The following is a 24,261-nucleotide window of genomic DNA, read 5'->3' on the forward strand; positions in this document are numbered from 1 at the left end:
ATCACAATCCAGAGTAGTAACAGCTATCAGATGCCACAAGTGGAAAAAAAAAAAAGGATTCTATGCTAGAATCTACAAATGAACATTGCACTTCTGATCTTGAATTCAGGTTTTATAACCTCAATATTTTTAGAAAGGGAATTTCTGTTGTGTTAAGCCACCACAATCATACTAATTTATCATGGTGGCTCTAGAGAACTTCAAGAAATCAAATTTATAGTAACCAACACTTTAAACAGAAAAGTCCGAGATTGTCTTAAAGATACTGTTGATACAAATTCAGATACTCAAGTAATTCTGATGATCTTTTAAGAAATGAAAAGGTAGGAAAAACTTTTTTTTTTTCCAGGCTGAGGACCGAACCCAGGGCCTTGCGCACGCCGGGGACATGCTCTTCCGCTGGGCTAAACCCCCAGCCCCAGGAAAAACTTTTTTTGTGCTATTTTGCTAGAAGAAAACAATACCATTTTTATACTGTTCATTAAATTTCAATATATCTATTGTCAAAATAGAATGTTTGCAGAAATACAAATTTTAAAGTGGTTCTAAAGACGTCTTAAGCATGAAACATGGATACAGTATCAGTCTACAAAGAAAACACAATCTTTGTTTAAAAGTGGCAGTAAGTTTAGCTAAAATGTGTTTTACTGTTGTGTGGAAAAATTTGTAAATAATGAACTTGGATACTTAACTGAGGAGGTTTCCAAACAAGTGTTTGGGAAAAAGTAACCAGCAAGAACCTCATGGATTAAAAAAAATCTCAGCCTGTCTAGATTATAAAAGATAAAATATACTCTGGGGAAGTAGTCAAGGATATGGCAGAAAAATCTTTTTTGAAGAGATGAGGAATGTGACTAATAGGTTCATTCAACCAATGCAGAGGATGACAAGAATGAGGTTATCCAGGAAGGATATGTATAGAACCCTATAATCTAAGGGCACGGATCCCCTTGAGTGGGAAAAACCACAAGGCTTTTGAGAATATTGTACCAAAAGAAACACTACTGGCAAAAAACAAAAAACAAAACTCTTTATTCTTTATACACCTGTGAAATCTAAAACTCTGGCTAGATTATTAAATTCAGTCATCCTAAAATAAAGTAACATACTCTACCAGTACTTAGCAAATACCTTTTAAAACAATAGATCAATTGTTCTTGAAGATGTTTCAATAAGTCACAAAGATCAAATTCAAAATCCTTTATTACTGTCTAAATAATTTGTCATCTACATCTCAATTTCTATTCTCAGGATCATATACCAAAAAGAAAAAAAAACAAGACATGGGGAAAGGGAATACTTACACACACATACACAAAGAGAAAGAGAAAGAGAGACAGAGACAGAGACAGAGACTACTATCTTAGACTAAAAGAGACACACATACTGGATGAAATGAAAGACAGATAAACTCCCCAAATTCTACAAGCAGTAAATGGTCTGATAGAGATAATATACTACAAACATGTGCTACTCTTCAAGAAAGGGGGGGAAATGACTCAAGAGGTAGTGGTAAATCACACAGAGTGGTACAATAGGCCAAGAGAGTAAGGGCATTCCAAGAGTCCATGCACCACAGCATCAAGCCTCAGAGAATTATTGCCAGGCCTTTAAAACTAAATTTAATGTAATTCCCAAGTTGTTTTTGTTTTTGCAAAAATAGAAAAATTCATCCTAATATGCATGGAAAATGTTAAGGAATACTAAATAACCAAATATTTTTAAAAGAAGAGATCATACTCCACTTCAAAAGGTAATACAAAATTACAGTAACCAAAACATTGTGGAACTGATAACAGACCTACCTATAGACTATCAGAATGAAGATCCTAGATATAAACCTTTGCATAAATGATCAAATTATTTAATAATATTGCCAAAACCACTCAATGAGAAAAGACAATCTTTTTAACAAATGGTTAGAGATAATCAGATATCAACATGCAAAAGAGTAAAGTTGTATGCTTACTTTATACTGCATATAAAAACAAATCAAAATAGATCGGAAATCTACATGTAAAACTATAATATTCTTAGGAAGAAAATAGTGCAAAAAGGCTCAATAACACTGGATTTTCAATGATTTCTCAGATCGGATAAGCAACAAAAGAAACAAATAGATAAAATCGACTTCAATAAAATTAGAATCTTTTGAGAATCACAGGATATTATTAAGATGATAAAAACAGGCAACCTGCACAATGTATAGGACAGTATATAGTGTACACAATATATCTATAAAGGTCAATAAATATAATGTACAAAGAACTCCTATACCTCACTGACAAAAAAATAAAAAATAGACAAAGGATAGAGAAAACATTTTTCTAAAGATAATATATATAGCCAGCAAGCATAAGAAATGTGTTCAAATTAAAACCATGTTGAATCCTGTATATACAGGGAACTCAAGAAACTAATCCCTCCCAAACCTAACAAACCAATTACTAAATGGGCAAGGGAACTAAAGAGGGACTTCTCAAATGAAGAAATAAAAATGGCAAAGAAACACATGAGGAAATGTTCATCATCCCTGGTGGTGAAAGAAATGCAAATAAAGACAACCCTGAGATACCACTTTACCCCAGTCAGAATGTCCCACATCCACAAATCAGCCAACGACAAATGCTGGAGGGGATGTGGAGAAAGAGGAACCCTATTACACTGCTGGTGGGAATGTACACTTATACAACCACTTTGGAAAGCAGTCTGGAGGGTCCTTAGAAATCTAAAGATTGACCTCCCTTACGACCCAGTCATACCACTTCTAGGCATCTACCCTGAACAACAGGAACCAATATACAAGGACACGTGCACCTCCATGTTTATTGCAGCACTGTTCACAATAGCTAGGATATGGAAACAACCCAGATGCCCCACCACAGATGAATGGATCCAAAAATTGTGGTATCTATACACAATGGAATATTATGCAGCCATTAGAAATGACAAAATAATGGCATTTGCAGGGAAATGGATGGAGCTAGAAGGAATCATGTTGAGCGAGGTAAGCCAAGAGCGAAGAGACAAACGGTACATGGTCTCCCTGATAAGTGGATGATAAATCCAAAATGTTAGGTGATACGACAAAACTAACAGGACTTAAGAAACAAAGAACTCCTGCTCATCTGGTTGAACCACTACTAAATATCCCCATGCTGCTGATCACATGTATGGTGTATAACATGTGAACACTGTTATATATTACAGACTGTGATAGACAATTTGCTCCAGGAAAGTTAGAATGAACTTGTGACTTAGAAATTATGTAATTACTTAATCACAATCAAAAAAAAAAAAAGAACTTCGGGGAAGGGAGGGAGGGAGGGGATGGTAGGGGGAAAACAATGGAGGGGCTAACAATGTTCAAGAGGAAGTGTACTCATTACCTCACTCATGTAACTGTAACCCTCTGTATAGTATCTTTACAATAAAAAAAAAAACATGTTGAAAGTTAGACACTAGTCAATCACACATGCAATCTTACCTAGGAGGCCAAGATCTGAGAATCTTTGTTCAAAGTCAACACAGGGAGAAAAGTTCAAGAGACTTTATTGCTAATAAATCAGAACAAAAAACAGACTGGAGGCATGGCTCAAGTGTTAAGAGTCTCAGTCATGAGTAGAAAAGCCAAGCTAAGTGTGGTGTGAGTTCAAGTCCTAGGTACAAAGGAGTAGGAAGAAACCCTAGAAGGCGATATCACAATAGAGCACAATAGAGCAAAATAGAGCACAAAATGAGTATTAGTGAATATGTAAACAATGCTGGTGGCATTTATACAGGAAAATAGTCCAGTTGTACCTCAAAAAACATAAGCATGGAATTTCCAAATGACCCAGCATTTGTACTTTTAAATATATGTTCAAAGGAAATGAAAGCAGCAACTTATAAGCCAAAGTTCATTGAAGAATTATTCCCAGAGCTAAAAGGTAAAAATGATTCAACTGTCTATCACCAAAATAAACATTAGATAATATAGATAGATAGAGAGACAGAGACAGAGACAGACACATATATATAGTAGAATATTATTCAAACATAAAATGGAATGATGTTTGGATACAAAATAAAAGACAGATGAACTTTTAAAAAAAGTCTAAATGAGAAACATCATACAAATTGGAAAAAGAATAATGCTAGCCAGGCATGGTGGCTCACGCCTGTAATCCTAGCTATTCAGGAGGCTGAGATCTGAGGATCATGGTTCAAAGCCAGCCCGGGCAAGAAAGTACAAGAGACTCTTATCTCCAATAAACCACTGTGGTGCTGTGGCTGAAGTGGTAGAGCACTAGCCTTGAGCTGAAGAAATGAGGAACAGAGCCTACACCTAACGTTCAAGCCCCATGACTGACAAAAAAAAAAAATAATAATGCTTATATGAAGTACCAAAAAAGCAAAAATTCATGAAGATGAAAATAGAATATGTTACTAGGATGAAGAAAAAACAAGCTACTGGAGTTCTAGAAATAGTGGTGATGATTACACAATATTGTAAATATACTTTATGCCACAGAATTGTTCACTTAAAATTATTAAAATGGTGAATTATATGTGTATTTTGTAGTAAAAAAAAAATTTAAGAGCTCAAGACCTTGAGCCAGCTCTGAGGCTGACATCAGTACTTCCCATTACTGAATCAAAACTGGGCTACTAATTATATTTAAAGCCAACATATTCTAATGCTCAGTGGAGAGAAAATGATAACTACACATGATAACTATTAATTTTCATGTGAGTTGATTTAGGAAGTGTTAATAGAATAAGGAAACATGACTTGCTTAATTTTTTAATTTAGAATATAAAATTAAATACAAAATTATTTTCAAGCGCTAGAGATGTACTTCAGTGGTAGAACCCTTGCCCAGCATGCACAAAGAGCCTAGACATTCACTCCCCAGCAATGCAAACAAAAAAAAATATTTTCAAATTCTTCATTTTTTGAGAAATTAAAAAATAATTAAAACTTTCATGCAGGGGAATAAAACTGGCATTAATAGTAAAAACATAACATTAAAACTCTGAAGATTTTTTAATTTTTTTGAAGCCCTGAGTTTCTCCCAGAAAACCCTAACCAAAGATTTTCCTCTAACCTGACTTCTGCTCTGGAAACACAAAGAAGTTTAATATATCTTTCCAGCAATTATGACAGAGGAAAAGTCCCTGAACCTCTTATCTGCAATAAACCACCGGAAGTGGCGTAGTAGCTCAAGTGGTAGAGTGCTCGCGCCTTGAGCTGAAGAGCGCAGGGACAGCGCTCAGGCCCAGAGTTCAAGTCCCACTTCCAATAATAATAATAATAATAATGATACTGGAGTGAGACAGTTAAGCTCTATTGCCAATCCTAGCTCTACCATTTACAAGCAATAGTGACCGGGAGCAACTTATTTAAGCTTTATGTAACTTATAGCTTCTACATTTATTCATTTGTAAAATGAATAAAACCTATATAATATACTCCTGTTTCATTTGTCTGTAAAATAAATAAAATACAGATAATATACATGAAATATTTTAAAAAACATTTTGGACCATACTAGGCATTCAGAAAAAATATTACTTATTTTTTATAATTAATGACTAAAATATCCTACGAATAGTGAAAGGAATCTGAAAAAGATATTAAAGAAATCTTTTGGCCAGGTATCAGGAGCTCACACCTGTAATCCTAGCTACTCAATAGGCTGAGATCTGTATATTGTGGTTAGAAGCCAATCCAGGCAGGTCAGGAAAGTATGTGAGACTCTAAACTCCAATAAACTACATAAGCCAACAGAGGAGCTGTGGCTCAAGTGACAGAGTGCTAGCCTTGAGTAAAAAGCTCAGGAAAAGCATCCAGATCCTGAGTTCAAGCCCCAGGACTGGCAAAAGTAAAAGAAAAATCTTTTGTCTTCTATTGGCCTGATCATTTTCATTTTCCATTACACTCATACACACTACCATCTCTTAAACCTCTGTTCCCCTTCACGCCAAGGTTACAACATGTAAAAATGATCTGATTTTACTGAATATTATACTTTACTTGCCATCTACTTCTAAATATCATTTGACTTTTAGGATTACGATTACAGAAAAATTTGTCTAACACAGTCATAGAACAAACCCTTATTGCTAAATCAAATACATGCTTTCTAATCATTATTTTACTTTTCCTTTGCTCAGTTTTAAAATGTTGATGTTCCTGAAAGTTGAATAATTCAAGTTATTTATGTGATTTAGACTGAAGATTTGTACTTTATTCTCTATCTTCCCTCATGCACAAAATTGTCCATGGCAAAAATCTATTATTTACGTGTGTGTGTGTGTGTGTGTGTGTGTGTGTGTGTGTGTATTTTTGCTCAAGATTAGTGCTCTACCACTTAAGCCACAGTTCCATTTCTGACTTTTTGGTAGTTAAATGGTGATAAGAATCTCACAGACTATCCTGCCCAGTCTGGCTTTGAACTGCGATTCTCAGATCTCAGGCTTCTGAGTAGCTAAGATTATAGGTGTGAGCCACTATTACTTACCAATTACTTAGCTTTGATTCCTCTCTTCCTATTAATTCTACTCCTTATAGTAATCCCTTAACTTGTTTTTTTCTCTTTATCCCAAACACATTTGTAGCTATTTTAGCCATTTCATAATGATAAAAGAGAATTATGTCATTGTCTTGCTTACAGTTTCTCAGGGTTCCCATTTCCCATTATTATCAAGGGGAAAAAAAACCACAACCTTATAAATACTCCATCTGCAAAAGGTGAACAAATGCAGCAGTAGTACTCACTAGACACTATGTTGAAAATGAACTATACACCTTATGGATGGGAACAGAAGGGGAAAATGGGGAAGCAAGGGAAGGGGTGACATTGTCCAAAAAGACATGTACTCTTTACCTAACTTATGTAACTGTAACCCTTCTGTTGTATATCACCTTTATAATAACAATAAAAATATTAAAAAAAACAGTCCAGCCGGACACCAGTGGCTCACACCTGTAATCCTAACTACTCAGGAGGCTGAGATCTAAGGATCACAGTTCAAAGCCAGCCCGGGCAGGAAAGTCCGTGAGACTCTTATCTCCAATAAACTACTAGAAAACAGAAGTGTTTTCTAGAAAAACAAAAAACTAGAAAACCGCTGTGGCTGAAGTGGTAGAAAGCTCACCTTCAGCTGAAGTACACAGGGACAGCAACCAAGCCCAGAGTTCAAGCCCCATGACCACCACCACCACCAACAACAACAAAACCCACTCCATCAGGACTTGACTAACTTCTCCAATGTCCTCTTATCACTTGTATAAATCATGAAAACTATTGACACAGAAGTATGAAAAGATTTATTGAAGGAATAATCATTCCATTCTCAATAATAGCTCTCAAATGCTTTTATCTTATACACATTCTTCAAAACCTAGACAAAACTTCTTTTTCATAAGAAACTCCCAAGCCACCTCTCCCTCAGCATTTTCTGCATAGTTTATTAACCTACTTATCTGTCTGTCTATCCAACTGTGACCTTAAGTACTTCAGAGACCAAATATTTTTTCACTTGTATGTTGAACACCCTAGCACTCTCTGAAATGCAGTATGCACTCAATAAGTAATTGCTTCTTAATGGCATATCTAAACAGATACCTTTTTAACTCATCCATAAATTCCTTATCCTAATGTCTTAAATTCAATTCTACTGTATCCTGGAAAGATCAAGTGAATGGGATTATTTGGGAGTTAACAAAAAAAGAGATTATTTTATTCTATAGATATATACATATTGTGTTTCCTAAATTATAGCTATGAGTTGAAGAAGATATAGTAATAAAGCAAGGTAATAAAGCAAAGAAATAAAGTAATAAAACAGACTTTTTAGTAGTCATCAAGAAAGCATCACTATCATTACGTTGAGAAAAACTAAAAAGGAGGCAAATACAATAGGGAATAAGAGAATTTATACTATAAAAGCCTATAAGATTATCTGTAGTTTTTCAAACTTTACAGGTCATCAAAATATTCAATAAGTTTGAACACTGGACTGCTTTGTCACTTTTTCTTAGTCTTCCTACAGTACAAAATTAGCACAGATTACAAAACTAGTACAAACTACGTATTATGTCCTTTGTAAGTGCTAAGTTGTTTACTATGTGTTGTTTACCTTGCTCAGAGACCACCCTCATTACTGTAGTCTAAAATGACAAGATTCGGGCTAAGCATGGTAAATCACTCAACAATTATTTTAAGGGATTTAGACAAAAAAAAATGGAGTGGTAAAAACACTTTGTATGTTCATGCCAGTACTGGGTCTTGGACTCTGTCTTGGGCACTGTCCCTTAGCTTTTTGCTCAAGGCTGGTGGTCTACCACTGGAGCCAAAACTCCACTTCTGGATTTTTGTTAGAGACAAGAATGTTCTTCCTGGAACTTTCCTGCCCTAGCTTCCTTAAAACTGTGATTTTCAGATCTCAGCCTCTTGAGTAGCTATGACTACAGGCATGAGCCACTGGCACTGAGTATGAAAACAATCTTGATCAACCTTCATTGGCCGCAAGGGTTTTCTTCTCTGAATATATTTCTTTAAAAATAAAATGCAAGGGGCAGGGAAGGTGGCTCAGTGGTAGAGCACTTGCCTTGCATGCCTGAGGCCCTGGGTTCGATTCCCTAGCACCACATAAGCAAAAAGAAAAAAAAAAATAAATAAAATAAAATGCAAAACAAAACCCTGAAGTAAAATACTCCAGTCACTATTTAGTAAGACAAATTCAGTTCCATTGAACCAGCCAAAAGGTTTCAACAGATCACTGGAAAGTAAACCAACTCAGTGGCAAAAATTTCAGTGAGGTTTGAAAGTATTTAAAAGCCACCACTAGAGTGGTACTGTGATACTGCCTGTTCTCCCAGGTTCTTGGAAGGCTGAGGCAGGACTGCTTGAGCCTAGGAACTGGACAACAGCTTCAGCAACATAGCCAGATCCTCATCTTTCAAAACTATTCTTCAATGTTGTCACTGACCACTGTCAAAATTAATAGTCAATAAGAGCATCATAGTGAAGGTAGTGGTTTAACAATACCTTTTAGTTTTGATACATCTAATCACGCTTGGCTTTTTAAAAAAAATCATCTACTCCCACTCCAGCTTAGTTGAAAAATAAATAAACCTGTAAATTACTTGTTTCTCTATATTAAAACACACGCGCGCGCACACACACACACACACACACATACACACACAAACTCATATTGTAATAGAAACCTCTCTATTAAGAGTTCACAAATCACTAGAAAAATTGAGTACAAACAAATTCTTCTTTGGTTTGTTTTCGGGGATGGAGAGGTCCAAGGGGAGAAGAAACGTATTTTCTGTTATTTGCAGCTGCTTTAACAGCAAGCGACAATTAAATGTGTGAACAAGGTTGTCAGAGTAACACTTGTCATTCACACCGCCCATGGAAAGATACAGCATAACTTCCAGAAGCACTCATTAAAATTAACGAAAGCTTATCACGGGGAGTTGAAAAAGAAGTGTGCCAGGGGGAGGTACACCAAATCACACCGAAGTTCAAGAGCCGTTTTCACACCAAGGTCCAACTTGCAGCCCAGCTAACCACTAGGCACTAACGAACTCAGCGCAGTCGCCCACCAAGGAACTCTCTATGAATAACAGTCCCGACCGTCCCAGCACAACAGAAGAAAAAGCAAAGAGTTCTTAGAGAAGTGCGGTCCGTTTTCTCTTAGAAATAAAGAGGGGAAGATACAGGGCAAAGTACTCTTTCTCTTTTCTCCCCAGCAGAGATGCACGCTCCAACTAGTAGTGCCTTCCAAAGCCCCGAGGGCTGACCGCTCCCCCAACCTTCCCCCAACATGCATGAAGGCACGCCCAAGCAGAAGAATACCAAACATTACCCACCTCCAACCCCCAAAATCCCGGAAGACCTTCACCCCGAGATTCAGGTGGGCCTCTCTCACCTGAGCCCCTCAGCAGTTCTCCGGGTTTACGCAGACGCACTTTTCAGCAATCTGCCTTGCGATTGGTTAACTCGGGAAGCACGTTTCAACCCTATTGGCTACTGGAGCCACGAGGCGGTGGGACTTTGGAGCCGTCGCTGACTGGCGGGCTGCATGGTTTCCCAGAGTTCCCATTGGGTCATCACAAGGCGCTCAAGATGGCGGCGGTGGCAACCGGCGCCTCGGGTCCCCAGTGTGCTGAGGCTTTGGCAGCGGCCGCGGGCAACAGCAGCAGCACCAGTTTCCGGAGGAGGGTCCCCAAAGCCGGTGGAGCCGAAAGCAGCGGCCCCCGCCTGGTGTCCATTTCGGGCACGCGACCGTCGGTGCGGAATGGACAGCTGCTGGTGTCCACCGGGCTCCCCGCCCTGGACCAGCTCCTAGGTCGGTTTCGGAACGGAGATCTGGGTTCAGCTGAGGGAAGACTGGAGGGGAGGGACCCCCACATGGCGGACTCTTCCTCCTCCCTCGGTCCCCGTCTCTCTCTCCTTCTCCCCTTCCTCTCCCCCCGGCCCCCACCGTGGAGACCGTCCGCCCGGTTCTGCCGGAGTTGGACGGAGGGATTGCGTGGTGGGCCGCCAAACCTGTGTGAGCCCCGCGGTGTTCCCCAGCTCTGCACACCCGCTCCTTCCAGAGCCTGCGTGCTTTTGTGTTTTTTCTCCCCCACCCCACCCCTGGAATGCTTCCTAATTTCATTAATATCTGGAATCGCTTTGGCTATCACCCAGGATCCTCCCCTAGTCTCAATACTCTTGTATCCAACCCCTTTACCTTAAGGCTGGGACTGACTGAACTAAACTTTGGTGTCCTTGTGAGAGAAGGACTTGATTAGAAAAACGCAGGAAAATAATAATAACTTATTATTGTCATTATTATTTCTCCCTCTTTCACACAGACTGCTATCTACTTAAGTCCTAAACGACATGGCTTTAAGAGAGTGGATGTTGAAGCTGTGTGATTAGGATAGTTCCGTTCCTATTTGCGTTAAATGAGTGTATCTATACTCATACATAGATGATTCTTGTATGCATTTCGCTTTCCAGAGTTGGTTGCTACTATGTGCTGAACAATAGGGATTTTTGTTGTTTTTTGTTTGTTTGTTTGTTTTATGCCAGTACTTATGCTTGAACTCATGGCCTGAGCGCTGCTTCTTAGGTGTTTTGCTATAGACTGGTGCTCTGCCATTTCAGGCAAAGCTCCACATATGGCTTTTTGGTGGTTAAGTGGAGCTAAGAGTCTCACAGACTTTCCTGCCTAAACTGGCTTGTATTGTAATCCTCAGATCTCAGCCTCCTCAGTCGCTAATATTAACCTGAGTCAGGTTTGAATTTAACTCACATTTTTAAACAGAAAAGGAATTTTCTAAAAGAAGCTTGATGAATATACTTGTTTCTTAAATTTATGCTGAAAGGATTGAAGAGATTCCATGTGGAGGGTAAAATTACTCTTATTTATAAAGTTTTTAGGTTTATTTTTACTATCTGAATACAGAATTATTAAAGCTGGTCTGTGATTTTAATGCATTTTTCATAGTATGTGATGTGTGTCTGTTAAACCTGGCACTATTTCATTATTAAAACTCATTGCTGGTCCTTGTACTTCATTTGACATTTTCACTGTTATCCTTCCCCAATTCCACACCAGCCTCCAGGTAGGCTTTTCAAGCAGGTTTAATGCAGAGGAGTGTAACAAGATAAACAACTGATTGCTCAAAAAAATGTATGGATTCCTAATTGTGTTATTTCATGTCTTAAGTGGGTCCCAAGTTTTTTCTGCATAAATTTAAATATTTTCTATGCCGTTGTCAGTTTAGTGCCCTCTTACTTTGCATAGAACTAAAAACAAATGGTTTCACATACATTGTTAGTGATTGTTTATTTCTTCTTATTCCCTGAGAGCTTCACCTGATGTTCTGATTTTGAACTTAAAGGTGAGAAGCAACTCCTACTAGTGCTTATGTGTCTACATTTTAAATGGGCATATGTGACTTCATTTACTTGATAGTAAAACTCTCCAAACAAAAATGCTACATTTCTAGCATTATGCTTCAATTTCTCAATCAAATAACAAAATGTGCCTTGTACATTCCCAGCACTGAGTAGGTTCTTCATTGAAAGAAAAATAACATCGAAAAGAAAACAAACACCAACAGCAAACACCGAACAACAGCAAGAGATTATGAAACATGTAGAACTGTTTTAGGTGAATGAACATTAAAAAACAGATTCAGCCATGCATCAGTGGCTCATGCCTGTAATCCTAGCTACTCAGATCTGAGATTGAAGAATCTCAAATCAAGGCCAGCCTGGGTAGGAAAGTCTGTTAAGACTCTTATCTCCAATTAAGAACCAAAAAAATCTGGAAAGTAGAGCTGTGGCTTAAATGGTAGAGCACTTAACTCAGGGACAGCACCTTATGCCCTGAGTTCAAACCCCAGGATGGGCACAAAAAAAGGGGGGGGGGATTCAGAAATTAACTAATATGGACAGTTATAAAACTGACCCTGACCATGTAGGCTTATGTTTTGGATATCTTGAGTTCTGTCTGCACTATACTACAGCTGTCTCAAATTTTGAGAACTATTTGCAGAAATTTTTTACCTGATTTATTGAATCTAAGATTAATGACTTAACGATAGTCTCTTCAAACACCACCACAATGAGAACTCAATAGACATACGCACATGGGTTTTCCACAGAGATGAAACTGTAAAAATATTTAAAATTTTCCTATGTGCTCAGAGATGGAAGCCTCAATACTTAAAGCTTATGCTAAAATTTAGTATTTGTTGAGGTGATTGAAATGGTAACTTGTTAAAATCTTGAAATGAATTTTGCATGTATACAATTGATTCTCAAACAAATTGAAAATGTTAAATAAGAGTACTTTATTTGAAATAATAACTGTGTCCAGAAGTATTTCAGTTGTTAACTTCTTGATGTCCTTTTGTAATTTGATTTTCTGTCTTGTATGGAGCCTTTTACATTTGTTTTTCATTAAAGCATTATTTGAAAGTGAAACATGTGGCTGGTAATGTGTGTACATATAAATATTAGTAATTTTAAAATGTTATATGACCCAGATTGCAACAATCCTAATATGATCATATTGTGACAATCTATTCATAATAGGAAATTTTTCAGTAGGGGACTTTACTGTTACATTGTGATCATATATGGTTACTGTAAATAAGTATATACTGTATAGGAATCACCAGAGTTTACTTCTGCTACCATGACATCATTTTAAACATAGATTCAGAATACATTTGAAAGGTTCCATACAGGCTCAGCAAATGTTATCATTTGATACTCATTTGATACTTATTGATACTCCAGTGATAACTTCAAAACATCTTACAAATTTAAAAATTTCTGAACTAGCAGTATGGCTCAAATAGAATACCCATTTAGTGCCAAGCTCTGAGTTCAAAATCCAGGAGTACCAAAAAATAAAAATAAAATCCAAGTTTTCTAATACCTGCATCTTTTAGACATGAGCTAATCATACAGTTTTGATTCTGACAATTTTATATTGTTTTTATATGCATTTCCCAATATAGCTTCATTTAAAGTTTTCAAGTACTTAGACTGCCTAATCTAAGTTTTCAATCTTCTCCCTTCCAGGACATACTGATATTTGAATTCACTAGATATAAATAACACACATTTCAGGAAAGAAAATGCATTAGATGGATATTCCTTTTATCTTCTTCCAGGAATTTCTAAGATTATAGCAAGTAAAGTATGTTTAACCTGCAAAATGCTTCAAGGAACATGACTTCACAAGTTTGGCCCACCTCTGCACTGCTCAGAACTTACTAAATTTGACTATCATAGTGATGGCAGATAGAGATTTTGGATAAAGAATAGTCCATAGAGAGTTCTCGACAAGAAGCTTTATATGGTAGCTGCCCTTTGAAACTCTAATTTTGAAAAGTAAATACTGTTAATCTGTAGTGTGAGATAAATTGATCTTGGATCACATTTAGCAACTGATGTACAGATGTATACAAAATTTACTTCATTTTTATTACTATGAAATACTTTCATGTAATCTACAGAACCATATCACTTAACTTTGGTTTCCATATTTATCCAGCCAGTACTTATGTCATATCTTCTTACATGTAAGTAAAATATTCTACCACTACTTTTAGCAAGCTGGAAATGGACAACCTTCTTAAAGAGATCAAGAAGCAAATCCAAGAATCTTAGTGACTTAGAAAGTATGCCAGGCTTTGTGTAGTATGCAGCTGTAATCCTGGCATTCAAGAGGTAGAGATGGGAGTATGGTAAAGTTTGGGCTAAGACACCTGCAAAGAAAATGAGGCAAAAGAGAGAGTGAAAAAGAGGAAGGGAGAAGGAAAGAAGGAAGGATTTTTTTCTAAAAGTGAAAATCATTTCTTTTTGTTTTCATCAGGGGTAAGATGATTGCTTACTTTAGCCATTACTTACCTGGAAAAATATTTTAATGGAATATTTAAAAAAATTATTTTGTTAAAATTGGGAACTGTTAATGCAGCCTATATGAGTTTGTTTTTTTCTTTTTGTTTGTTTTTACATTTATCTCTGAAATTAAAACACTAAGCTTTGTAATAAATATACTGAAAACTTTAAAATAGCAATTTAAAATATCAGTATAGCAGTATAAATCAGGTAGGATAAGCTCCAAGTTTAACTTTATTAAGAGTACTTGTATGCTATTAGATTTCAGATTGTTTGAAGGAATAATTATGCTTACTTTCAGTGTACAAAATAAACAAGGGAACTTCTCATATTAAGTTGCTCTACAGGAAAGATCTTTATTAGTGTTCTAAATGTTTTCATTTTGCTCACATAAAAAAATTAATAACATCTTCAGACAATCAGTAATTTGAGTAGTTTCTTTTAAATCATACTATGAATGTATTTCTGTTAACCGAAATTCAGATTTTTGTTTACAAGTAAATTTTTCAATATTTAAGACGTTAATCACAAACACTAATACTTTTTTGTCACATGGGATAAAGAATGAAGTAACTGTAATGAACTGTCCCATTTTAATGTAATTCCACCATGTTAAAATTTAATTTGAAGTTTCTCTTGTTTGTGCTGCTGCTGTTTGCAGTGCTGAGGCATGAAGCTAGGACTCTGTACATACCAGGCAAGTGCTCTACCACTATGCTGATACTGGGGCGTGAACTCAAGGTCTTGTGCTCTTATTTGGCTTTGTTTCTCTGCTGGCATTCTCCCGTTCGAGCAACACCTCTTTCTGGGTTTTGCTAGTAAATTGGTAATAAGAGTCTTGTGGACATTTCTGCCTTTGTTGGCTTTGAACTTCAATCCTTAAATCTTAGTCTCCTGAGTTGCTAGGATTACAGACATAAGCCACGAGCACCTGACTTTGAGATAATTTTTATGACATACTACTTGAGTTTTGATTATATGACTCTAATTCAAATATTTTTTATTTTTTTATTTTATTACCTTTTTTTTTCTTTTCTGTTTTGATGCTGAAGATTGAACTCAGGATGATACAATTGGTAGGCAAGTACTTTGCCTCTCAGCTACATACATCCCAGCCCTATTTTTTTATTTTTTAATCTTCAAATGGTTATACAAGGGGGGATAATTGAACATGCTCATTTATGTGTTTAGTGTACTTTGATCAGTTACCTCTTCAATCCTCTTCTTCCAGACCACCTATCCTTTCTTTCCCTCCCTAGTCTTATCAAGTTTGCCACTTTTTTTTCTTTTCTTTTTTTTTTTGGGGGGGGGTCCAGTCGTGGGGCCTGAACTCTGGGCCTGGGCACTGTCCCTCAGCTCTTCAGCTCCAGGCTAGCGCTCTACCACTTGAGCCACAGCGCCACTTCTGGCTTTTTTCTTTTTGCTTATGTGGTGCTGAGGAATCGAACCCAGGGCCTCATGCATGCAAGGCAAGTGCTCTACCACTGAGCCACCTTCCCAGCCCGGCCACTTTTCTTTCATATATTAATTCAACCAATTTAAACATCATCTTCCCATTTTGAAAATGTATTTTGTGATCTGCATTTTTGTTTGAAATGGCAAGTGTTAATTTTAAATTCTAAATATATTTAGAGCATATCAGGACTTTCAAGAGAATTAGTTTTAATTATCAGTTCTTTTATTCGAGGATTACTAAATTTGAGAATAAATATTAAAGTAGAATCTTTGGTGTCATTTCTTTTCTGTGTTATACTTATGCAGGAATGAAGTCACTGTGCACATTTAGATTCTAGGCTATGGAGTTAATTTATTAACAATTGCTAAATATAAGAGTATTAGGTACTTAACCAAAGTTATGTTCAATGCTGCATGGTTATATCACAGGAGAAAGAATACAGTATACTATGAAAGTAATTGTGATATGTGGTATATAATTATATATAATATGTAATTATTTCATAATAGCACTTGAACGAAATATTGCAAAGGTAATTAAAATGTTGTTCACAATTGTAGTTTTAAAATTATAGAACTACCTGTCCTTGACAAAACCTAACTTTTGTGCTGTAGATAATGTGATAATCTACTGATTAATTTTCTTCTCTGTTTTGTTTTCTTTGTAGGTGGAGGTTTAGCCGTTGGAACAGTTCTTCTGATTGGTTAGTATCTCAGCGTTTTCTTTTTTTTGTACAGACTGATTTTATGAGTTTTCCCATTCTACAATTCAATATTTATACAATTAACTCTCTACAGAAGTTAAGGTAAGTTAATTTAAATTCATAGTTTGATCTAATCTCAAAACAGTCGTATCAGAAAATGTAGGTCTTCTCATTTAAAAATATTTATAATACATTATATCTGTTCTATTGATTGATTTATTTATATATTTGGTTATTTTTGGTGCCAGTCCTGGGGCTTAGACTAAGGGCCTGGAGTGCTGTCCTTGAGTTTTTTTGCTCAAGGCTAGCACTCTACCTTTACAGGCACAGCTTCACTGCTGGCTTCTTTGGTGGTTCATTGAAGATAACAGTCTCATGGACTTTCGTGCCTGGCCTGGCTTTGAACCAAGATTCTCAGATCTTCAGCTCCCTGAGTAGCTAGGATTACATGCATGAGCCACTGGTGCCCATCTATGTTCTATTTCTAAAACTAAAATTAATGGAAACTTTTTCTTAAAGAATCTCAGTGTTTAGGGGGATTACTATAGTGATTAATTTGGGAAACTGAAGTACTAATAATTCTCCAATAGGGGGAGCGTGGGGTGGGGGGGGGGAAGAGGGGGGCTGGGAGATGGGAAGGGAAAACAAAGGAGGAAGCAACAATGCTTGATTAGAAATGTACTCATTACCTTGCCCATGTAATTGTAACCCCTCTGTATGGTATTTTCACAATAAAAAAAATTCTACTATATATATATTATGTATGTGATGTGTATATATATCGAGGTACAGATAAATCATTACTAACACTGAAAGACAAAACAACAAGCTAATCATACTTTTGTTCAACTTTTAAGTGACGAGTTCTTATTTAAATGTAGAATCCTCATATGTATGTATGTATACACATATATGTATACATACACACAAACCCTATTTGCCTTAAACTTTATAGAAATCATAGAATTTTAGTAGTGAAATAAGCCCTGGCAGTTATATCATCAAAACCCCTTATTAATATTTAAATCATATGCCTATAATGTTTATTTTCCTATTTTTTCTATAATATAGTATTATTCTACCTACTTTTTCCCTGACTCTATAAAAATACTTGGAAGTAGTTATTTTGCCACCTCAGTTATCTAAACTAAATAGACATTCTTTTGTTTCCTTTATTGGGGTTTGGACTCAGGGCCTCAGGTTTTATAGGCAGACACTGTTGTTGGCTAATGTTGAGACAGGGTCAAGAGTACTTCTAGAATATTAACTAACTACAGGGATTTTAGGTGAGTGGTTAGGAGTCTGAGGTATTTAGAAAAAAGTACTTTTCATTCTAGAAATTGAAACATGAAGATTATTTGCCTTAATAATTTACATTATACTTCATTATAAACTGTGAACTGTTTAACCATTTTTTCTGAGGTACATTATTCATTTACCAAGCAACTGCCATGTATAAGCATGTACCTGTCCATAAGTGTGACCTTTCAGAGACTATTTAGTTTCTATAGCACTGTAACTATGGAAACTAGAGCTAGTATTACCAGAAAAATGTATACTATAGCCCTTCAGTGTGTTTCAAAATATGTAAATATGACTATGTGAAATAAGTCATCAGAAATAGACTCTTCTTAAAACATCCTTAATAATTGTTGTTTCTAGTTGTATGTGACATTCTCAACATACTTAGATAGACTTCCTACAAGGAAATATTTTTAAAAATATTTTAAGGGACTGGGAAGGTGGCTCAGTGGTAGAGTGCTTGCCTTGCATGCATGAGTCCTGGGTTTGATTCCTGTTTCCTGTCCTGGGTACCTACTAATCTCTTTTCTGACATTAGAGATTAGTTTTACTTTCTCTAAAATGTCTGATAAGGTGATCATATAAAGTGAATATCTTTTTCACTATTTAGCTTTTCCATTTAGCATGTTTTAGCAATTCATCCATGTTCTTGTACACGTCACTAGTTTACTTCTTTTCATTGTTGACTGCTACTCCATTTGTGTGTATATCATTTTTTCCTGTTACTATTTTGAATGTATTTTTAATAACTGCCTAGAAGTATTTTTCTGTTAAATTCAAGTACGCTTTCCTTAGTATACATATTAAGTAATTTTTTGAGGTGGCATGGGGGTTTGAACTCAGGACTTTGTGCAAGTACTCTTGGGATATGTACTCAGTCCTTTTTTTGTTTTTATTTTTTGATGTTTTTCCCTACAGTTATTTTTCAAGTAGAGTCATGTGCATTTTCCCTAGCTATCTTTGGATGATAATCTTCCTTCCTGTGCCTTTAGGGCAGCTGTGAGACAGGCTTGTTGTACCATCACACTTGGCTTGTTACATTGAAATGGAGTCTTAGTAACTTTTTGTCTGAACTACACTCTATAACCATAATTTTCCTGATCTCTTGAATAGCTGAATTACATACCTGTGCTGCTGCCATACATAACCTATTTTTAGTTTTTTTTTTTTTGTCGGTTGTGGGGCTTGAACTCTGGGCCTGGGCGCTGTCCCTCAGCTCTTCAGCTCAAGGCGAGCGCTCTACCACTTGAGCTACAGCGCCACTTCCGGTTTTCTGATGGTTTATTGGAGATAGGAGTCTTACAGTCTCTCCTGCCCGGGCTGGCTTTGAACCGCGATCCTCAGATCTCAGCCTCCTGAGTAGCTAGGATTACAGGTGTGAGCCACCAGCGCCCAGCCTTTAGTAATTTTTTTAAAACTATACATTGTAAATATTGAATTGCAGTAACTCTGAATATTATCATGTTTTTATGAGGATTTCTGTTTTGTTTAGTAGGCAGTTAATTTACCTAGACTTAAATTATTAACTCTTACTTCAATTGTTTATCTAGTCATACAAGATTCTCCCTCTGAAATTACATTGTGTAATAGACAACTGAATATTAAACAATTTATATTCAAATTTGGGGCTCAATTTTTTTTCTGATTTTCATCTTAGACTTCTGTTCTCTAGACTTTAGTTTTCTTAGACCTTAGTTTTCTATAGGTCACGCTGACTTTAAAATGGGAACCTTATGTCTTTAAAGGGGTAGCAAATAAATAGATCATACATGATTGAGTTGTTTCTTATAATTATCCTGGGCTCTCCTTTCACACTATTGTTTGTTGTTTCTTACTCAGGCTTGGTTTAGTGGTCAACAAGGGATTTGGGCACAATGGATACTCTTCTGTGGTCTTCTTTTAAGATTTTTCACTTGGAACTTTCAGCTTTACTCTGACAAATCTGCACTCTGTATTCTGCCAGTTGATAAATGATGTGATTTAATACTGTAAATTAGGTAAATTAGGAATATTCTCTGGAAATAACCTCAAACTTGAATTTTTACATGATTACTTTCTTTCCAAAGGAAATTGCTAGCTGGGACTATGCCTTGAACCAGTAAACGTAGCTACTTGGGAGGTAGAGAGCTGGAGGATCTCAATTTGAGACCAGGACCAGCTTCAGCCAAAATTCACAAAGTTGTGGGTGGGAATTGGAGGGAAAGACTGGGAGACTGCAGGAGAAGAGGTGGCATGTCCAAAAAGAAATGTACTTACGACCTGACTGTAACTCTTCTATACATGACCTTTATAAAACAATGTTTAAAAATTTAAGTGGAAAAAATTCAAAATGTCCCATCTTAACAGAAAAAGCTGGAAGTAGTGGCTTGTATCTGTCATATGGCTATCTATGGTAGGAAGTGTAAATAGGGCATTATGGCCAGCCTGGGCATAAAGCAAGATCTTTCTCAAAATAACCGGAACACAAAGGTTGTGGGGGAGGGGAGGGAGGTGGTTCATGCAATAGAGCGCCTACTTAGTAAGCTTAAAACCCTGTATCCACCTGCTTCTTTTACTTTCCAATGGCTTTGCCCATCTATGGGGGCAGGGACCACTTAGGATATTGAAGCATTTGCCTGAAGGCCTGTTCTTACCATACTGGGACTCTACCACCTCAGCCCCACCTCCAGCCCTACTTTGTGTTGGTTATTGTTTAGGTAAATTCTTTATGCCTGGGCCAACTGAGGCAGTTGTCTTCCTACTTGTATTTCTCCATAGAAATGTACATGCACATGCCTGTGTGCCCAGCCATTAAACTTAGCCTGGCTGCAAACACAGGCATATGCTACCATACCCAGTCATTAGTTGAGATGGTGTCTCCAGAGCTTTTCCCCAAAGCTGACACCTAGCTTCAAAAATCTATTTTTAAAGTAATTTTGTCAAGTTTTTTAATTATAGCTACAGGTGATTTTGCTCATTGACTTGCTGTGATATCTCTACAAGTTCAAAGCCCCTTATGAATGGTTTCAGTAGTGTAGGTTTCATGTATATTAGTGATGCTTAATGTCTTAACAGAATTCAAAGTTAATAACAAATACACTCATTTTAGACAACATAGTAAATTTACCTGTTTCTTGCCTTTGTGTTACATTTAATTTATAAAGGAAAGAAAGCTGATTTCTCTCACTTCTTCTCCTTCTCCGGGAAAACACCAAATGGAGGATGACGCCTCCGGTGCAGCGGGAGGGGGCCCGGGCTTGCGAGGCCCGTGGCAGCTTCTGTGGAGGCTTCAGTAGCAGCCTCCGGGGCCAAGGTCTCCACCGCGGGCTCATGGAGGCAAGGCCGAAGACAAGGAATGGATCCCGGTCACCAAACTGGGCCGCCTGGCTAAGGACATGAAGATCAAGCCTTTGGAGGAGATCTACCTTTTCTGCTGCCCATCAAGGAGTCTGAGATTATTGACTTCTTCCTGGGGCCGTCACTCGAGGATGAAGATTATGCCCGTGCCGAAGCAGACTCGAGCTGGCCAGCACCAGGTTCAAGGCATTTGTAGCCATCGGCGACTACACGGCCATGTCGGTCCGGGCGAGTGCGCCAAGGAGGTGGCCACTGCCATCCGGGGGCCATCATCTTGGCCAAGCTCTCCATCGTCCCTGTGCGGCGAGGCTACTGGGGACCAAGATTGGCAGGCCTCACACTGTCCCCTGCCAGGGGACAGGCCGCTGCGGTTCTGGGCTGGTGCGCCCCATCCCCGCCCGCCGAGGCACTGGGATCGCTGCTGCTGATGGCTGGTATCCATGACTGCTCCGCCTCAGCCAGGGGCTGTACGGCTACCTTGGGCAACTTCGCCAAACCACCTTTGATGCCATCGCTAGGACCTACAGTTACCCTGACCCCTGACTTCTGGAAAGAGACCGTATTCACCAAATCTCTTTATCAGGAATTCACTGATCGTCTTGTCAAAACCCACACCAGAGTCTCCGTGCAGAGGACCCAGGCTCCAGCTGTGGCTACAACATAGAATTTTATACAAAAATAATAAAGTATCAAGCCTGAAAAAAAAAAGCTGATTTCTCAGTGTGGCCATGTAGCTTATGAACAATATTCAGACCCAAACTGAAGCTATTTTCATTTTGTAATGAAATTTCAAAAAATATAACGTGTTTACCCAGTAAATCCCTTTAATAATCCTTTAAAATTCTGAAAATTAAAGTTAAAATTCAGGAACCTAAAGGAATATTGGACTGAGAAAGAAAATAACTGTTTTCCAGGAAAACATTTAGTGTAAATTTAGTTATGAACTCTTATCAACATAAAATCTTTTTTCTTTTACTTTTTTTAATTTAATTTTTAATTGTAATTATAAAGGTGATGTAAAAACAGATTACAGTTACATAAGTTAGGTAAAAATCACATTTCTTTTAGGATAATGTCACTTCTTCTCTTGTTCTCTCTGTTTTTCCTTCCCATCCCCACCCACAAGTTGTATAGTTCATTTTCACCATAGTATCTAGTGAGTACCACTACTACATTTGTTCACCCTTAAAATCTTTAATTTTAAATTATTGGTAAATTTTAAACTCAGGACCAAAGTGTGGAAGCACCACTATTTTCAAATTTTTGTAAATATGAATCATCAGGCCATGTACATTAAGTGCTTAATTATTGTGACGTGAAAGAAGTATGTGAGTTTACAGGATGGTTGTTGGTAACAGTAGTAGTTTTAGAGTTTTCAGTGGTTGAAAAAAGGGAACTTAAAAAGGAAAAAAATCTCCAGTTTCTTTGATATTATGATCCTTTAAATTTTATGAATTTCAGAATAGTGTACTACTTGAATAATAGCCATTGGAATCAGAAAGTTGCTAGAAAACATCTCTACTTCTTATTGACCATCTTGACACATCTCTTGATACATCACATTTAACTGTGCCTTAGGAAGACATAAACTATATTCTCACATCACATTTTACTGTAAGGAGAAAAAAGTGCAAAATCATGGGTGAATTCATTGTATACCACAGGATAATTAATGCAATTTTTTTCTTTTGTGCAGAGGAAGATAAGTATAATATTTACTCACCTATGCTCTTCAAGTATTTCCTGGCTGAAGGAATTGTCAGTGGCCATACTTTGTTGGTTGCATCTGCTAAAGAAGACCCTACTGACATTTTAAAGGTAAGAACCTACTCCTTCAATATTAGATTCTGAATGTTTTATGAAAACAAAATTCCATATAAACTAGATATATAAATAAATACATTAACAGGAATAGTTTTTTGCAGTAAAGGAAATAATTTTATTCTTTCATTAATGGCATTTTACCATTGTAGTTTCCAAGTACATATGGCCAATATGTAACAACAAAACTATCTTATTTTTATATTTACTTTTTAAATTTTATTGTAAAGATGTTGTACAGCGGGGTTATAGTTACATGAGTAAGGCAATGACTACATTACTTGTTGATCATTACCCCTTCCTTTGTTGTTGTCCCACTATCCCTTCCCTCCCCCCTCCCACACTCCTCCCCATCCCACCCCATCTCCCCCCTCCCCGAAGTTGTAAAGTTTGTTTCCAATATACTTTCCCGTGGGTATCGTTGTTGCAATGGGTCATCCTGTGTCCTTGTTTCAGCTTATGTTTATGTTTTAACTACCCAACTTGTTTTGTTTTTTCCCCTTATTAAGATGAGGAGTATTTCTATGTAAATGATTTTTATCATTTGTCCTGAAGTAAATTCTAGATAATTTAATTATTTAAATTATAAATAAAATTATTTAAAAGATAAAATAAGCAAATATATAATATAGGTTTAGGAAAGCTTTTTTTTATTGTGAAAATACTGTACAGAGGGGTTATAATTACATGGGCAAGATAATGAGTACATTTCTTATCAAGCATTGTTGCCTCCTCCTTTGTTTCCCCTTACCATCCCTGTCCTCCCATCTCCCCCCCCCCCCACAAAGTTCTAAAGCTGGTTTTATGACATAGCATCTTGTACATTTCATTGTTGCAATGGGTCCACCTGTATTATCCCTATTTAAACGATTTGTTTTTTTCCTTTCCCCTCCACAAATTATACCGACCTCAAATACAGTGAAAACAGGGGTTATACCATGGGAGGAAGGACATACAAAGCAACACAGAAATAATCTTATAAATGTGTTAAAAAACAATTGCATGAAAGAAAAAACATTTGAATACATATCCTAGGGTTTATTTCCCTAACATCAACTTATCTGACCTTTTCTGCTTGAACTCAGGCATATACTAGTTATTACAAATAAAGTAAACCATGGGACCTATGTTTTTTGTGCCTGGCTTACTTCACTTAATATAATTTTTTCCAAGTCTTTCCATTTCCTAACAAATGGGGCAATGTCATTCTTTCTGATGGAGGCATA

The 24,261-nt window shown here is 36.9% G+C and overlaps 2 protein-coding genes and 1 pseudogene across 4 annotated transcripts in view; 2 read left to right on the forward strand and 1 right to left on the reverse strand.

Annotated features, from left to right (window-relative positions):
• The window catches only part of Immp1l (inner mitochondrial membrane peptidase subunit 1), a 54,394-nt gene extending 44,414 nt beyond the window's left edge, over positions 1 to 9,980 (reverse strand). For 2 of the 3 annotated variants that reach the window (XM_013019652.1, XM_013019654.1), the window contains exon 1: positions 9,875 to 9,963. The gene's annotated coding sequence lies outside the window, so the exon portion shown is untranslated. Of the gene's footprint in view, positions 1 to 9,874 lie in introns of all 3 variants that reach the window. The other variant, XM_013019653.1, reaches the window with a different exon arrangement.
• Positions 9,981 to 10,087: 107 nt separating this feature from the next.
• Positions 10,088 to 24,261, forward strand: part of Elp4 (elongator acetyltransferase complex subunit 4) — a 167,787-nt gene continuing 153,613 nt past the window's right edge. Inside the window, exons 1-3 of the mRNA XM_013019520.1 lie at positions 10,088 to 10,353; positions 16,541 to 16,576; positions 22,911 to 23,032. Coding sequence (XP_012874974.1) covers positions 10,131 to 10,353; positions 16,541 to 16,576; positions 22,911 to 23,032 — 381 coding nt within the window. The 5' untranslated portion in view covers positions 10,088 to 10,130. The remainder of the gene's footprint in view (positions 10,354 to 16,540; positions 16,577 to 22,910; positions 23,033 to 24,261) is intronic.
• LOC105988025 lies at positions 21,073 to 21,878 on the forward strand (annotated as a pseudogene).

Source organism: Dipodomys ordii, unplaced genomic scaffold (genome assembly GCF_000151885.1).
Source record: "Dipodomys ordii isolate 6190 unplaced genomic scaffold, Dord_2.0 Scaffold46, whole genome shotgun sequence".
Classification (NCBI taxonomy): Eukaryota; Metazoa; Chordata; class Mammalia; order Rodentia; family Heteromyidae; genus Dipodomys; species Dipodomys ordii.